Below are 17,231 nucleotides of genomic sequence, written 5' to 3' on the forward strand. Positions count from 1 at the left end.
ACCTTTTTCTTGCATTAATAATTTCCACTGTGGAGTGCCTTGAACTCCCTCCTCGATTGACTTTCATAAAGATAACTTTATTTCAATTTACTGCGTGCGAGCTGCCAGACTGAAAAGTTTCGATTCAAAAATATTCTGAGAAAATACGAGTCGGGCTGAAGGAGAGAGATTTGGAGACTCTCGAGAATGGATGCCTACAGCAAATACTTAGATGATGAACAGTTTAACACCAACCGAGGCAGCACTCAGACCGAATCGGTAGGCAAATGCTGCAATTACTCAAAACTAAAATCGATTTCTAATGCCCATAATCCAATACAGAATGCGCCCATGCGCAGTCAGGCGAATGTGCTTAGGCAGAGACTGCAATTCAATAACTCTTCCACCTCGAACCCAAAAGGGTCCATGCGCTGCAAGAAGATGCGTCAAGAGAAGTCGAAAACCCAGCCTCGGCCCAACGAAGTTATTCAGAAATCAACCCAGACTTGCATACGCCACAGTCAGCCGCCGCCGGAGCCGCACTCGAGGAAAATCCGTCCGCCAATGCAGCAGCAGCAGCAGCAGCAGAACTCCCGACAGACTGAAATTCAGGTGCATCGATGTCCGAACAAGGCGGCACGTCAGACGGATGCTCCGTCATTCCGGATGGGACTGACCTATATTCAGCCAAAGTCCCTGTTTAATGTGGACTATGCACCGCAATCGCGACGTGCCCTACGTCTGCCCCCGTTGCCGCCCACCAACAAGGCCTCGATGCTAGATCGAGACGGGGCGGGCGGGGATCGTTTGCTGTATAGGAATTCGAATTTTGGCAAGGAGTCCAGTCGCGGTCGCAGCGAGAATAGCGAGAATCCGCTCTTCGGTCCGGTCGAGGTCAAGGAATCGTCTTCCATGCTGGAATCGGCACGCGAGCGTTGCAGAAAGACAAAGGCGCATTTCAATTCCAAATATGCGGATAAGAATGAACGGGGCACGGACAGCGATTCCAAGTCCGATTCTGTGAAATCATCGAATTCGCAGAAGACCGTAATTACCACCAAAAGTGGAGAGAATTTGCGCACCGTGGTGCGTTCCCAGATCGAGATGCAGGAGCTGCTGCATCAATCCATTAATAAAATGACCGAAATGACCGACAGACTGGTGCTGAGTACCAACTCTAGGTTAATCTTGCCATCGCTGGGCTTGTCGGGCGAGTCCGAGTGCAGCCTGATTCAACAAAAGACGCCAAACCTCTCCAAATCGCCCGCGAATCCGCATAGGGATGGCGCCTTGGGGCCAGGAACCAAATCCGAAAATCATCTTTGTCTCGAGGAGCTGGTCAGTACCAAGGTGATTGCGCCTATGATGCGCCGGGTACAGCGAATGTATTTGAACAATCTACAGGAGGAAATGAAACTAATGGAAGAACTTGAGCGTGTGCCATGCCAGGTTAGCGACTTGTACAAATCTGCCGATGTGCCGCCGGGGCTAAGCAAACAGCTCAAATAATTGCAGCAAGCATCGGTTATTTCTCACAGAAACTATCACTTTCAGTTTATTGTTATATATATATTTTTTAATCATATGCTCACTAGACATAATAAACACCAAAACACTAATATGATTTGTTTGAAAATTCAAATGAGGCGCAACATAAACGGAGCAGTGTGACCAGCTATGGCAAATGCCTTAAATGCACTGAATAAACGGCGTCGATACATATTGTTAGTTCAGTGAGCACTGTTATCGTATATCGATATATTGCTGCTCTCTGCACAGCTATCTGTTAGCCAAACAAAAAAGACTTGTTAAAACTGTTAAGCCTGCCCAATTGAATTTTTGCTTAAGGGTGCATACTGTTAATAACATTGTTGTCGAATGTTAATGTTAGTATAACCTCTCGTAGCCCTGGTTTCAAAAGGAAGGGGGCGCTCGCATTCCCAAACATTGATTTTTCATGGTGGACGCCAGTGAATGCTGCCAAATTAGCTAAGTTGGGTCACTTGTTAAAAACTGCAGAAATTCGAGGCTTATAAAATGAGCGGTAAGCAAATGTGTCTAAGCTGGTCAACTGACAAATAATATTTCACCTGCTACTGCTGCTGCCGCTGGCGGCGTTGGCTGTGGAGTCCGTCTGGTTGGCGTGCATTGCAATTCGCAGCCTACTTTGAGGGTGGGTGGGCAGCCAATAGAACCACCCCCAACAGCTGCCAGTGTGTGGCATTGCACAGACGATGACTTCATCACTGTTTACACGTATCCTCTCATGTCCCCCTCTCCTCGCAGGCGACGAGAGCTGCAGCGAAAAGCAGACGCTTAATCTGTCCAAGAAGCAGCTGAAGAAGGTGCCAAAACAGGACGATGCCCAGAATATACGCAAGCTAATACTGGACGAGAACGAGCTGCAGAAGATTGACAACATTGATTCATATCTGAAGATCGAGACGGTGCCTATATAAAACCCATATTGATAGCAGGAGTATTGATTCCTCAATTGTCCTTTGCAGCTGTCGCTGAGCAAAAACCAATTGCTGCGCATGTTTGGCGTCTGCCGGCTGCACTGTCTGCGCGAGCTGAACCTCTCCTTTAACGGCATACTGTCCATTGAGGGCCTGAAGGAATGCGTGCATCTGCGCGTCCTTAATCTGGAGGGCAATAACATTAAGACCATTGAGCATCTCAATACGAATGTGAATCTGGAGTGCCTCAACCTGGCGGACAATCGCATAGGCAGCATCTCGGATGTATCCTATTTACGCTCCCTGCGTGAACTCAATTTGCATGGCAACCGATTGACCCATCTGCGCCAGTGCGACAAATATTTGCCGGTGTCCCTGGAGACATTAACGCTGGCCAAGAACAATATTAACGATCTTAATGAGATTTGCACGCTGTCGCATCTGTGCAACTTGCAAAGCATTACTCTGTCGGAGAATCCCTGTGTGAACATGACGCTGGGACCAAACAGCAGGGAGTGAGTACGAGTTGCACCTTGTTTGGGTCTGCTCTCATATGATTTTCATTTTCCCAGCGGCTTTGATTACCGCCCCTTTGTGCTGAACTGGTGCATGAGCCTCAAGTTCATTGATGGCTATGTGGTGGATCCCATTGAGAGTCTGAAGGCGGAGTGGCTTTATAGCCAGGGACGCGGTCGCCAGTTTCGCGTTGGCGAGCAGTCGGAGCTGGCCAAATACTTAAGCCCCATCTGTCCGCTGGTGGGCAAGGCATTGGAGAACGAAAACGATCGCAAGCTGCGACTGATACTAAGCAAGGCGCAGCACCATCAGCGGCAGCTGCAGGAGGAAATCATGGACAATGCCAACAGTTCGGCCAGCACATCGCCGTCCTCGCATCGCAAGAAACCGACGAGCCGCATTCAGTCGCCGCGCTGTAAGCTCTGGAATAATGTGCCATTGTTGCTTGATTAATGTTCAATTATTGTGTATTCCCGACAGTTTCGCGTCTGAGCGGTCGTCAGGGCTCGCCGGAGTCCATGGTGAACAGCTACCATGGTAATAGCTGCAACAATAGCATCAGCAGCGACAACGTCATCTCGAATCATACGCTGCAAATGAGCACCTCGCTGATTGAGAATATTCGAAATGATGGCGATAACTTCTCGCTGGCCAGCATGTCCGGCATGTCCAGCAGCGTGACCACCAAAACCTACAACTCGACGGAGTCAACACCTCGCAACATAACGCCAAATCCCTACAACGGTACGTGAGATCATTCTAAACCCAAGCCTTAGCCTTAATTCGTGCATCATTTTGCTATGCAGAACAAACGTTTATTGGGCAAACGCCTGTGGGCGGACCTTTGGCTGCTGCCTCAAAAATGGTGCCTGTACCCGAGACGCTAATGAGTCCCGATGTGTGTCCCGCCGCCGTCGCCCAGCGGGCAACAGTCACGGCGCTCAACACGCAGGTGCACAAAACCAAAGGCAACAAGAACAAAGGTAGCGAAGCAAGCTTTCTAAATCCAATGTGTCGAAATTAATATTGAATCACATTTTAATGTACTCAATGCCAGATAACAAACTAAATTTGCCGCGCGTGCGCAGTCCACAGCTGCGACGCATGCAGAGCCCCACGAGCAGTCCACGCAAGGCGGAACGAATACAGCAACAGCAGCAGCAACAGCAGCTCCAGATGAATGCCACATCGGTCAGCACAACAGATGCCGGCGGCTGCAGCACTGACGACGACGGCGAACAGATTAACATTGAGAAGCTAAAAACTATACGCAAAATGGCAGCGGAGCGTGCGCAGCAGCAGCAGCAGCAACAGCAGCTGGACAACAATAATCTCAACTGCACAGATCGGCTGATAGAGCATGTAACTGAATCCTCGGCGGTGACCATACAAAAGATGTGGCGAGGCTATCATACGCGCAAGAAAACCAAAGACATTGCCGAGAAGCTACACAAACAGCGCACACACGAGTACATTGAGTAAGTGCAGCCGCAGGCTTATATATATATATATATATATATGCTTATATATTATCTCTCACGACAGTAAACTCAACAAGGACATGCTGCTGACCAAGGCGCAGCTGCAGAACGAGCGCAAAATCCAACAGCTGCAGATGCAGGCCATCAATGCGCTGTGGAAAAAAGTGTCCACCATGCAAGTGGATCCGAAGGCTGGCGGCGAGCATGGCGCCAATAGCAACGCTGGCACAAATGCAGAGGATGCAGGCAGCAGCAGCAGCAGCAACAACACGAATCAGGGGCAATTGTGCCTGGATCAGAACTCGGCAGCTGTTGTAAATGATTTGGCGAAGCGTTGCACAATGCTTACTGATCAGGTGCAGCAGCTGCAGAGCTCGATTGGCACCATTGTCAATTGCCTGACCATGGTCTGCAATTTGCCACAGGATGCGCTCAAGAAGCACATCAACTGCTCAGATGGCGACGAAGTCGATTACACTAGCTTTGAGCCGCGTGACAGCAGCTCCACGCAAACGGATCTGATTGCCGTGCATACGCCACAATTTGAAGATTTGAGCAATTTTCCCTTTACGAAACCCAGGCCATCAACATTGGCGCTGGAATCCAAGCACGATGCGCTGCATGCGGGCAAATTGACAGCGGAGCAGGCACAACAGCAGCAGCAGCAGCCACTGGGCGAGACTGAGGAGGAGGAGCACAAGGAAAACATCGAGATCTGTGATGCACAGGAGTAGGATTTACTAAGCCAAGCCCACTCACTTATTGCTTTATCTAGGCACTATTTTAAGTAGATCTCAGCGCGCAAAAAAACTTGTAGGCTTTTCTTAGCTTTTGCATCAGTGGACGCAGCCGCAGCAGCAACAAACAATTAAAGTGCATCACTTGTGTAGTTTTTTTGGGTTTATGTATGCAGTAAACACACACACACAATTTTCTGTTAAAACAATTGGCGAGGAAAAACAATTCGTTAAAAAATATACATAGCTAAACTTTTGTAATGCACAATCACAAATGCACTGCAATCTCAGTCTTCAGCGCTGCTCTCCTCGGTATCTGTATCCGTAACCTCGTCCTCATCATTTTGTACATTGACAGGTCGATTTGTGTTGGGCGGCAGGGAATCATCCGTATCGGAATCAGAATGCTCGGCAGCATCATCTCGACTTTGCGACGCCTGCGCTGTCTTCTTAGCGAAGCGTTGCGGCCAAATGCCCGCCTTTGTGTATTCCTTGATGTGCTCGGGAGTTAGTATCTTGCATATTTCCGCCTTGACTTTGTCGCCCTCATCAATGGGCTCGACCAGTATGTAGTCGCCGCGCTTGACCCACACATTCTTGCGAAACTTGTTGGGCATGGATACTACAAGATAAGTTCTTACCTGTTGGTTATCAACAATATCAACAGAGACGGCTTCACATCGTGCTCACCCAGAAAGTTATCAGACGCCAGTTCCGCTGGCACGACCTCGTGCAGATTGTTGCCGCGACTGCTGACCACACACACGATCTGCTGCCGCTCCGTGGGCAGCGAATAGTCATCCTCCATCATCTCCTTAAGCACATGCTTGCGACGCGTTGTATTTGGATGCGACATGCTGTCGTTATAGCTGAGATTGTTGTCGTACGAGGCGCCAGTTTTGCGGCCAATTATTTGTTTACTCAAAATGGTCAGCCGATTAATTGTGTGGTGGTCGCCCGATAGCTCCAATTTAGATAATCAAACAAATAGTGTTAAAGTGTAGTGTTGCGAAATCTGTTGTAAATTTTAGCACTAGTATTTTTGTATTTTTTTTTTTGTTGTACAATTTCAAAGTGAAATGTTTTTGAGTAATTTTGAATGGTGCGAGGATTTTTTTGATTTTTATTGTTAAGCTTAAATGAAACTTTACGGCTAATTTTGGACTAAAAACTAGTTTTTGCTGCGTCGCACGCGCGCTTTGCACGAAATTCGATCCTTAGTGGAGCTATCGCGGCGAGTTTCCACCGCCAATTGCTTCGGTTTTTTTATTCTAGAAAAAAATAAAAACAAAACCGTTAGAAAGCTGAGTTTGATTTTGTTTGAATAAGTTGCTTACATTTCGTTTTTCATAATTGTAAATTCCTTTTTCCAAATATCTTTAAAATCGTTTGTGAAATTTGTCCAATAACCAAAGAACTGATCGGGCGTGCACTGAGCCAACGTCAGGGTGCAGCCCTTCGGGGAGAAGTGATAGAAGCGCATGGTCTCCAGAAACAGATCCCGGCACTCATCGATCAGCTGATGTAGCTTGGCTACCGATTTCTCTGCACTAGCGGTAAATTCCTCCATTTTGGATTTAAAAGGCTCGCGGTTTTCACTGGAGGCGCTTAGCACCAGGGCCGTTGTCTGTTTACAAGCTGCAGGGATAAGCATGAGGATTAGTGTATCTATGATATGCATTCCAAGCATTTGCAACTTACCCGTAAGCTTTCTGTTCAGCTCCTTAATCTGCTGTTGGACCTCGTCAAAGTCCAGCTGGGCGGCACGCTCCACATCCGAGGGCTCCGGTATGGGCAGCGTCATCTCGGGCAGCGTCATCTCCTTGCGTCGCTGTGCTATGTAGGTGCGCACGATGAAGTGCAGCAGCGTTGTGTGCGACTCCTTGGACTTGACGTCCTTCAGTTTGCCCAGTATGTCCAGATTGAAGCCATCCGCCTGGCCGCGCTGCCGATTGCCGCCGTTCATGTAGTTGCCCAGCGTCAATATTATGGAAAACACTAGCTTGAGATCCTCGCTCTCGATGAGCTGCTGCGACAGCTGCGACACCGTCTCCAGCTTGCGCACCAGCAGCGTCACAGACTCCTCAAACTCGGCCTGGAAGACAATGCAGGAGATGCGCTCGCTGGCCATCGAGATGAGCGATATGTCGCGCAGGAATTGCTCGGGATGATCGAGCGGTATGTCGCCGCCATCCGCCTCCCTGATGCGCTGTAGTTCCTCATCCGTTGCGCGCATATAGCTGATCTGTTGCAGCGTCTCCAGACTTATGACCGAGGTGTCTATATGGTAAATGGCATGCTCGATTTCGCTGGCGGGCATGTGCAGGCTCCGGGAGAAGATGCCCACATTGCGGGAACGTTTCGGATCCAGCACCTTGATGGACTTCTCACGCTTCGGCTTGAGCTCCTTGGGCTTGCTGACCGGCGCAATGGCCTGTCGCGAAAAGAGCTCGGTAAATTCATCAATATTGTCGAGCGGCGTCTCATCGATCTCTGTCCACATCTCCTTGCTGGGCGCGGCAGGCACAGGCGCCGGCACTGGCACAGCGGACGGGTTGCCAATCGCGGGCAGCTCCTCCGGCGAGCTGACGCCGTTATCCGCACTGTCCGTTGAGTTGGCGATCGAAGGTGGACGGGGCACGGGCGGACAACAGGTCACAATGCGCGTCCAGTAGAGCGGGCGCATGGGCTTCGGCGGATTGACGGCGCTTTTGCGTTGAACTGGAAAGAAATAAAGAAAACAGCTAAGTCAAAGAGTTCGGCTAAACCTCAATCCCCTGCTCCCACTTACTGCTTGTGCGCAGGAACCAATTGCCCTCAGCGGGATCTGGCAGTGGCGCCGGCGCCAAAGCTGTCCCCGACTTGGAGGTGCTTAGTGGCGGCGGCGGCGGCGGCCCATTGCCAGCATTGGCAGGCCCCGGTGGTGGCGGTGGTGGTGGTCCACCGCCTGGCGGTGGCGGCGGCGGCGGCGGCGGTGCTGCTGCAGCTGTCATGCCCGGCGGCGGTGGCGGCGGCGGTGGTGGAGGAGGCGGAGGTGCAATTGCCGGTGCAGCTAAAGCAGCTGGTGGCTCCATTGCGACACCGTCGCAATTCTGTTGACTCTGCACGAGCTGTGGCTCCGGCCCACCATTCGCTGCACCACACTGGCAGGAGCCGAGGCATTGGTCGTCCGTCTGGCTGCCCGCATCCGCATAGCTCTTGCCCTCAATGGGCTTGTTGTACTCGTAGATGGTCGCCTCGCTGGCGTTGAGCAGCTCGGTGAGATTGATGCAGCGCTTCGATGGACGCCTCGGCGGCTCATCCACGCTGCTGAGCAGCTCGTTTACGACGGCATGCACCTCGGCCAACGTGGCGCAGTTGAGCAGACGCTTGCGCAGGATCTGCTGCAGCGTCTTCTGACTATCCGTTTGCGTGGAGCTGCCTTCGTAGTGCTTCTGAGTTGCCGACGGCGTGCTGGAGAACGGCCAGGCGGCCACCTTGTCCAGCTTGCCGGGCGTGAGCGGCAGCGAGGTAGTCGGTTGCTCCGTGTGCGTCCACTGGTACATCTCGTAGGGCTGTGGGTTAAACGGAAAAAAAAAAAACAAAAGAGATCAAGCTTTATTGGCCCATTGACAGCTAATTGCAGCTGGAGTGCATCCCGTTCACAGTTGGTCTCAAGTGTGCCAAGCGACAGAGCTTAAAAGCCATCCGCCCCCCCTCCTCCCTCCCTAGTTGTCCCTTGCCACCCCCAAAGTGTTGAACTCTAAAGCTCAGCTCTTCAAATTGTGCACACGTCATTGTTGTGCACCCCTCCACCCTCCCTTCCTCCTCCCCTCCAGGAGGAGAGCTTGGGGAATATACAGTTGACAGTTTTTATACCTTTTCAGAATGGGGTTAGAATAACTAAGAAATGCAGTTCGCTTGCAGTTTTCTTGGCCGTTAACATCAGGCGCACCAGTCATGTGGCTGGCAAATATTTATCCTGCAGACAAATTATGTGATCAACTCTTGTTTAGCTTTTTTTCGATTCTCAAGCAGATTATACTTTATATGTTTTCTTTATACTTATTATTTGTTTCTTTTTATGCTCTTCAAATATGTAAATTCGTTTTTCATGACGTGCTTTGCAAGTTCAAACTATTCAAATTGTAAGAAATTATATTATCCATGAAGATGCTTTATGTTCAAATTAACTCCGTGTATATCAGATCTATAGAGTACATTATAGAAGATACTATTTAAAATTTCTTTCTTTTAATAAAGACTTTCATAAAACTGAAATGAATTTTTTATTATTATATTTTAATAGTAAATTGGTAAAAATAGCCTATTTTTCAATTATATTTTTTGCCATCTTTATAGAGCATTTTGGGTTCGGTTTTGCCCGACTTTTTTGCCTGCATTCCCTGTTTTTATTGTTGCACTTTTTGCTGCTTACCTATTTGGCGTTGTCATGCGTGAGATTCGGTCGGGTTTTAGCTTGAGATTAGGATGCTTGAGAGCAGCATGCCTGAGAGTTCTCCAAAGGGAGGACAGGAGCGCGGTTGGGGCTTGGGTTTGCTCGAGTTGCGACAGCATGCAAATTGTTGGGCACCGCCAAAGTGCAAACACTTGAGCAAATGGCGTCAAGTGCGATAACGTGACCACGCCCCCACAAACACACACACAGGCACACACACACACCCACACACACACACACATATAGCTAGGTACACTCAGCCCTTTAAGCATTTGAGTGCAGCTGTTGCACTTCACTTGCATGCATCATCCCAGCGGATGCCCCAACTCATCAGCTCGGAATGATTAGCGGCAAGTGCGAGAGTGTGTGTGTGTGTGTGTGTGTGCGTGTGAGTGTGCGTGTGTGTGGCTGTGAAATGGTGCCACATAATTGAATTTCAATTTTTAATTGCATTTCGTGGTGTTAAGCCAAGTGGTTGGAGAGCTATTGTGCCGCAGTTTGAGCAGCGCTTGCAAGTTTCATATTATTAATTGGCTGAGATTTTATTGAATGAAGATATTTTGAAATAATAATTGGTTAATTAGCTATAAAATTACGTAAAAGAAGAACTGCATGGTAAGATTTAACAATTATTTAAATTATAATTCTTTGCATTAAAGAAACTATTCCACATATTGTGCATCTTTGCCAGGCTTGAATTATAGTTTACTATAAACTCAGTTCTTCCAACTAATAAGTTGTACTTAGGAACCAAAAGATCTTCAATCTAACACATGGATAACTGTTAAGATGAATGAACAGTTTCGGACTGACAAGCGGCAGGTCGCCGGTTCAAATGCAGTCTAACAACATGAGGATATATCAAGATTGAAAATACTAATATACTGAAATACTAATATACTACCATAAAGTCTAGCGTAGATCTCAATAAGTGCACTATTTGACAGGAAACAAATATTGAGTCTTAAGACCAGAAATGGTCCCAAAGACACAGCTTTTGAACTTGTAAACATTTTTGGTACAAAATTTAAAATATGTAGTATAAATGATCAAAGATTTTTGATTTTTAATTTTTATAGGAAATTTCCCTGCTAAGTAATGTGTTTGTTTAAGTTGCACATAAAATGGCTCATCCAAAGGAAATTAGTTCTCTAATCAGAAATCAAATTAAGTCGCTCGCCCTCAAGCTGGCCACGTTAATACCCTGTAATTCAAAGTATTTACGTTTCGCTGCGCTTAAAAACCCCGTTGGGTTAGCTCAAAGTTATATCCCTGCTGCATGCCACTTGGCGTTGCGCGGCGTGTGCACACAAAAGAATAATAAACGCTGGAACTTGCCGCAAAGTAATAAAAACGCACAAAACTTTCAATGCGAGCTGCAACAACAACAACAGCTGACAGAGCAGAGGGGAAGGTGGAGAAGAGCAAAAGAAATCAAGCTTAAGCCAAAAGCTGTTTCTGGCCTGTTGCCCAAAAACTTGATGACGCGCACATTAGACAACGGGAGACACGGGGACACGGGGACACCAGGACAAGGGGGGGACACACAGGACACGTTGCCACGCAGGACATGGGCCAAGGAGTCGAGGCGAGGCGAGGCGAGGCGGGGCGAGGCGAGGCGAGGCGAGGAACGAACGAATTTTGTGATATCATAATCTGTAGAGCTCAAGTATCATCACATAGAAAATCACTTAACGCTGTTGTCTGCTCGTTTTTGGCGCCCTGCCCCTGCCCCCCACTCCCACCACCAGCCGCATCCCTCTCTCCTGGCTGGGACTTGCTCGGAGGGATTTTGAGGTTAAGCTGCTGTGGCTAAAACTTTTGGCCTAAACTAATTTGGGCCCACAGACGAGTGCTTGATTATTTGTTAGCCTTGTTGTTCTTCTTTTTTTTGACATTTCTTCAGGCCAATAACACTTGACGTTAACTATAAGGTATGAGCCTAGGCCTGCGCCTGGGGGTTAGCCAGCAATTAAAGCTGGCAAAAGTGTGCCGAGATTTTTGTTTAGCTAGCCAAGCGAAGCGTTGCCAAAAAAGCAAACGTATTACATAGTCCATTAGTCAGCCGCACGCTGAGAGTCAAACAAACAGCTGCAGTTGCCTGACGCCCACCTTCCTCCCCCCCTCCTCCTCCTCCTGCATGACTAGGCGGGTGGGGCAGTCAACTCTTTTGGTTTCATAATTTAGCAAGGCAAAAAAAAAGATAGTTTAAATGTTGCAGTCGGGTGCCAACGACTGCGTGATACTCGTCAAATTCACTTGGAGCTATCTCTCTTCCCTTCTTTATAGATTTTCCGATATGCTACGCGCCAGTGGGAGCTCAGCATTAATCTTTCAGGTATATCTTTTCGATATGCCACGCCCCTATTGGACATTGACAACATATTTTGTGATGGAACTTTGAGAGAAGCTCAGCCGAAGTCTTCTATTCCCTATTTGCTTGGCATAGCTCTAAAAAGGTCGAATTTACAGATCTTTGCGATTTGCCTACCATGTCTACCTTGGGCCTAGCTATATAATATATATAAATATATATTTTATATACCCTGTAAAATAAATAGTAGTAAATAATTTAAATTACAAGTCTCTAAAGATTAGTCGAAGATAAATGGCTTGATTACTTCCAAAATGTAGCTTCAAAACTGCGACAAGATTAATTTTGACTTTCATAATTTGTGGGCGTGGTCGCAGTACGTTTGGCTCGATTTGCAGAGGAGCTCATACGTGATCTATCTGGCTTTAGCTCTTAACTGTGATAGACAGCGAGTTTTTCGGTTTGACAGCAAAATGAAGCAGACTTTATGTAATGCATCTACTCGTGTACATATTCAAGTCTTAAATCCTTAGCTTCAATTACAGCAATAAACACCAATGTACCCCTTTTCACTTTAAGAACAGAGTATTAAAAGGCTGTTGGCCAATATCAGTGGGCAGTTCTAGAGAGGAAGAGAGAGAGAGAGAGAGAGAGAGAGAGAGGAAGAGAGCGAGAGAGATTGAGCTCTGCAAAGTTGACGGCAAAGTTTTAACAAGTTCTGACACTTGCAGGCTTGTCAGCTGCAGGACAGGACAGAGAGAGGGTGTGGGGGGAAGCTAACAAAAGGGGGGTGGAGGTGGAGGTGCAGCTGATGCAGCTGACATGTACAGCAGCTAGGCTAAAATGAAAGTGCATTGCGATTTGCCCTGGCAATGGAATTGCTAATTTCCGGGCACAACTTTGCGGCTCATTTTTGTAGTCAACTTTAAAGCGTTGAATGTGGCCATAATATGCAGTCGGAGGATGGAGGCTGGGAGGGGGTGGGGGCGGTAGGCGAAGTTGGCATAACTTGAACTGCAGCCCGTAGCTTATCAATAGCTAATGACTTGGACAAAGTTAGTTACATAGGGCAAGTGCGAGGGCTGGGGGGCGTGTCACTCTATTTCCGGCAGCACCGTGACAACTTCCGCTCGCTGACCAATTTCCCGTTAGACAGAAGAGTGCATTGAACTTACGCTAAAGCCGGACGGCGCATCCTGCTGCTGCTGCTGCTGCTGCTCATTGGAGATCTGCTTGAGTACGCCGACATATTTGAGATTATGACAGAACTGCAGGGCCATTGCATTCAACGATTCCGGCCCAATAATGCCCAGCGTCGAGCTGCTCTGCAGCGTTGAGATTAGCCATTTGATCAGCATTTGCCCTGCGAATCGAGAGATGCAAAAAATTTAGTAAATCAATCATAAAATGAGCTAAAAATGCAAAATATATAAAAACTTTTTGAATATAAATTATAATTACTTTTGAAATTTCCACCTACAAGCGTGAAAAATCGATGGTAATCGATTAAACTATTTTGTTTTAAGAATTGAAAGTGAATCGACCCGCGTGTTCCTTTGGATTTTAGAGAACTGCAATGTCTACAGAGATCTAACTCTATAGATATAGTATATAGTATATGAACAAAATGATGTTCTCAATCAATACTATTTCTTTTACAACTATTAACCGAGAAGTTAAAAAAAAGGCTAGAAAATGGTTTAATCGAATGTAGAAATATAATTTTCCCCACGAAATAAGTGCGGAAACTAATACACTAATACACTAATAATTAAATATAAATACATTTTATAATGAAAAGTATTTTTATTACAAAATACAGAAATTGCAGAATATAAGTGAATACGACAACTTTGAAATATTCACACACTAGCGTGAAAAACGGGTGGAAATCAATGTATTTTCGATTAGCTGCTTAACCCGCTTTCAACTTAATTTCTAATACATAGGCTAATATTTATTTAACACATTTAATTTCATTGCACGAATATCCAGCTCAGATATTGAGCTTCAATGTTGTTCGCCTGCTTAAAAAGATACATTTCAATGCACATTTCATAGCTTTAAAAAAAATAAGGAGATCCCACAAAAATAGGCGTATGGAATTTTGTGTAAGACTCGGGTTCGGGTCAATGCCGCGTATTACCCCCGGCTGGGGCTAAACTTTGCCCACAGCTGCGGCTCGAAGCCCAAGTTGAACCCACATACGCGCGGACACAATGATTTATGTGTGTGTGTGTGTGTGTGTGTGTATCTGTGCGTGTGTGTGCGTAAGCAGAAAAGTCAAAAGAAAAGGAAAAGTAGAATTTGGCAACAATATATTTGGGGTGGGGTGGTTGGGGTGTAGACGTGTTGGCTACCAAAACATTAGGCATAAATAAATTTAAGTGTTGTCCAAAGAAGTTCACAAAGAAACAGCAAACAAAAAATAAGAAAAAAAAAAATAAAATTACAAATGCAACAACGAAGATAAGATACTCTACATGAACGATTACTCAATAGTTTTATCAAAAACAAAAAACTGTTGATGTGTGACAATTGACTTGAATGAAAGCATTTCCAGATATATTTGATATGCTATCAATATTATTGAATTGGATCTTCTGATAATTATATAAATAAATATTATATATAGATCGACTATGTACTTTTTTGAAATAATCAAACAATCAAATGATTCACTGCTGAGCAGAAATTAGTTGCATTGAAAAAAATTGCATTCAACTTAACCCAAAATCTAACAAAGTTCATATGAACCTTTATTGAGATACTATGAAAAATCATAAATTATTTTACACCAGTCCTGAAGAATGTATATATTTGGGATATTAAAATTTAAATAAATATCATTATGAACCGACAATCGGATAAGGCGTTATATAATTCTTCCGTTTTATGGTGAAGATAAAGCTAAAATATATATGAACAGAGTTTATAAGATTAACATTACCTCATTCAATGCCTAATACTTTGGGTTTTGATAACCTATTCAAGCGTACAAAAATGTATTTTTAGTTATTTATTTTCATAAATATCCCAGATATGAGATTCGAGCCACTTTGCTAGTTCTGTACACCAGCGAGTGCCAGTAAAATTGTCATTCTAAGAGTAAATGTCATTCTAATAAGGATTAAGGAAATATTGGTTCATGAAACAAGATCCGAATCAATAAGAAGCTTTGATAAAAATCAAGAAATGATTCGACACTTACAATCATTTAATAAAATAACGTAGTATATAAGAAACTATATCTGTTATCTCAGGACTTGGCCGCAACGAATACTGTCACAAACAATGCACTCAAGCGTGAATACCCAAACGATGTTGCGCAGTGTATATAGCAAATAAAACTTACGCTGGCTGTCAGCGCGTGCAGCTGGAGCGGAAACGGGAACGAGAACGGGATCGGGAACGCGCACATTGGCAATGGCCATTGCCAGCTGTGGTGGTGGTGGTGGTGGTGGGTCAGGCGCGTGCGGATCAAACCGTAGGCTGACAATATGCACGCTAATGTTGAGAGCCACAGCCGGGTTGCAGGAGGCAGCCGCGTTGGCGGATGCTGGCCAGTCGAGAGCGACATCAGGTGGTGGCCAGTGCGGCGCTCTTTGGACGCGTTTGCCCGCCATTGACATTAGCTGGAGATAATGTGCGGGCGATGACTCCGCCGACACGATGTTAGCTTCCGGCTGATGCCGCCACAAAATGCCACAATCCGGCACACTAATTGGCACGTGATGGTCCGGTGGCTGCAGCTGTTGCTCCGTCTGCTGGTCCGCCTGCTGGGCGTGCCTGGCGAAGAGCGGGCACCAGACGTTGCTCAGTGCCGGCATTGCCCCGGAGCTGCTGGACATGCTGTGTGACTAGGAACTGGTTGGTATTCAAGCGCGTTGTTGACTGGCAGCGCTTCGCAGTTTAGTCATGTTTTCGTTTTTTTTCCTTTTTTCAATTTTGTTGTTTCTTTTTCATTTGACAAAATTAAAAGTGTCGAGACTTATCAAAATTATCAACAACAAGTTCTGACTGCGGCTGTGGAACATGTCAGAGTCAACGCTCGACTTTTAGTTGGTTGGTTTGCTTTTGCTCAGCTGATAAGTGCCAGCTGTTGGAACCAGAACTATATACCTATATAGGTGGTATACCCAAGTCGTATAAAATGACATACCTATTGCAGTTCCCCTGAACGCCCTTCCGAACACCCTGGCAAGGTCGCTGGCTTATCAGTCATGGTCTGATAACAAGAGCTGCAAAATTAGGGTATTTTTAATTTATACCCAGTGGCCACTAAAGGGTATAGGGTATATTAAAGTTGAGCCTGTTCAGGCTCGGCAAGCCCAACAAAAGTTTTCGTTGCTTTTGTTCGCGCTCCGAACCAATGCATATCCTTAAAGTTCGGTTCGTGAACCTTTGTGATTCCTTCAAAAGTGATTTTTAGTATATTTTAGTATAACAACTTTAGTACAGGGTATTGCCTAGTTAGTTACCTTTCTAATTGAATCATGTGCCTCTATTATTTATACCCAGATTTGAGTGTTTCCCAACACTTCAGTCTTAGTTTCGCATCAAGAGTGCGTCACAAACAGTTCATGGAACTGACTCATGCTGAAATGAACTATGATACCACTTAATTAAAGTGCATGTTCATCCAGATAACAGCACTCGATAAGCAAAGAAATCAAAAACTCTTGATGTTATTGTTGATTTCCTTAAACTTTCTTTAAATTTGCAGCTAAAAAACCAAACAGTTCATATTGAATACTGCGTCGCAGATCAATTAAAATGGTTTACGATATTATGACTGTCGATTAATCTACACGGGCTTCAGTCTAATATCCCTATGAAGTGTTGAGTCTTCTGTAACTGATAGCCATGCGAACTGATATGACAACAGTCACTACGTTAGTCGGTTCGATTAATGGGCAAGGCATAAAATAAAAAGAGTGAGAGGGGAGAGAAAATGTGAGAATAGATGAGCGTCAAAGAGAGGCAAAAAAGTAACCATTGATCTTGTTCATCAATTCATAAGCTGCAGTGACTTTTATAAAAAGTTTAATAGTTTATTATATTTAATCAGAAATTTATGTTACTTCGAGCATATATAATTGAATTAATGAACTAGTTCATCATTTTTAACTTGTTTAATTGTTTTTCTATTTAATTAGAAATTAATGCCCATTCTATGCATATTTAAATTATTAACCCAGTTCATCAATAGCTCTAGTTTATATACTAGTTCATCAATTACAGGTTATTATATTTAATCTGAAAATTATTATACCTTAATTTGATCCTCAAAAGTTTTGAGTCAAA

General features: G+C 45.4%; 4 protein-coding genes across 6 annotated transcripts in view; 2 read left to right on the forward strand and 2 right to left on the reverse strand.

Moving 5' to 3' along the window:
* The first annotated feature begins 93 nt into the window (after positions 1-93).
* On the forward strand, positions 94-1,598 carry LOC135430203 (uncharacterized). The gene is made up of 2 exons (XM_064684768.1): positions 94-258; positions 322-1,598. The coding sequence occupies exons 1-2, from the start codon at positions 187-189 to the stop codon at positions 1,486-1,488; spliced, it is 1,239 nt and encodes a 412-aa protein (XP_064540838.1). The 5' UTR covers positions 94-186; the 3' UTR covers positions 1,489-1,598.
* Positions 1,599-1,866: 268 nt separating this feature from the next.
* Cep97 (centrosomal protein 97kDa) lies at positions 1,867-5,447 on the forward strand. Its single transcript, XM_064684826.1, has 8 exons — positions 1,867-2,023; positions 2,266-2,426; positions 2,487-2,953; positions 3,011-3,369; positions 3,435-3,698; positions 3,761-3,937; positions 4,012-4,432; positions 4,500-5,447. Exons 1-8 carry the CDS (start codon positions 2,017-2,019, stop codon positions 5,167-5,169), a joined length of 2,526 nt encoding a protein of 841 aa, XP_064540896.1. The 5' UTR covers positions 1,867-2,016; the 3' UTR covers positions 5,170-5,447.
* On the reverse strand, positions 5,318-6,260 carry LOC135430248 (probable RNA-binding protein EIF1AD). Its single transcript, XM_064684827.1, has 2 exons — positions 5,863-6,260; positions 5,318-5,794 (listed from the first exon to the last, which is right to left on the reverse strand). The coding sequence occupies exons 1-2, from the start codon at positions 6,026-6,028 to the stop codon at positions 5,460-5,462; spliced, it is 501 nt and encodes a 166-aa protein (XP_064540897.1). The 5' UTR covers positions 6,029-6,260; the 3' UTR covers positions 5,318-5,459.
* A 5-nt stretch (positions 6,261-6,265) lies between these two features.
* Positions 6,266-17,231, reverse strand: part of capu (cappuccino) — a 41,968-nt gene continuing 31,002 nt past the window's right edge. For 2 of the 3 annotated variants that reach the window (XM_064684823.1, XM_064684824.1), the window contains 5 exons: positions 13,100-13,287; positions 7,964-8,726; positions 6,874-7,893; positions 6,510-6,810; positions 6,266-6,443 (listed from right to left, as the gene is read on the reverse strand). In XM_064684823.1, the coding sequence (XP_064540893.1) occupies positions 6,344-6,443; positions 6,510-6,810; positions 6,874-7,893; positions 7,964-8,726; positions 13,100-13,287 (2,372 nt within the window). In that variant the 3' untranslated portion in view covers positions 6,266-6,343. Of the gene's footprint in view, positions 6,444-6,509; positions 6,811-6,873; positions 7,894-7,963; positions 8,727-13,099; positions 13,288-15,279; positions 15,900-17,231 lie in introns of those variants that run through there. The other variant, XM_064684825.1, reaches the window with a different exon arrangement.

Source organism: Drosophila montana, unplaced genomic scaffold, assembly GCF_035044405.1.
Source record: "Drosophila montana isolate Dmon_TW-CO22-7 unplaced genomic scaffold, ASM3504440v1 contig_2_1, whole genome shotgun sequence".
Classification (NCBI taxonomy): Eukaryota; Metazoa; Arthropoda; class Insecta; order Diptera; family Drosophilidae; genus Drosophila; species Drosophila montana.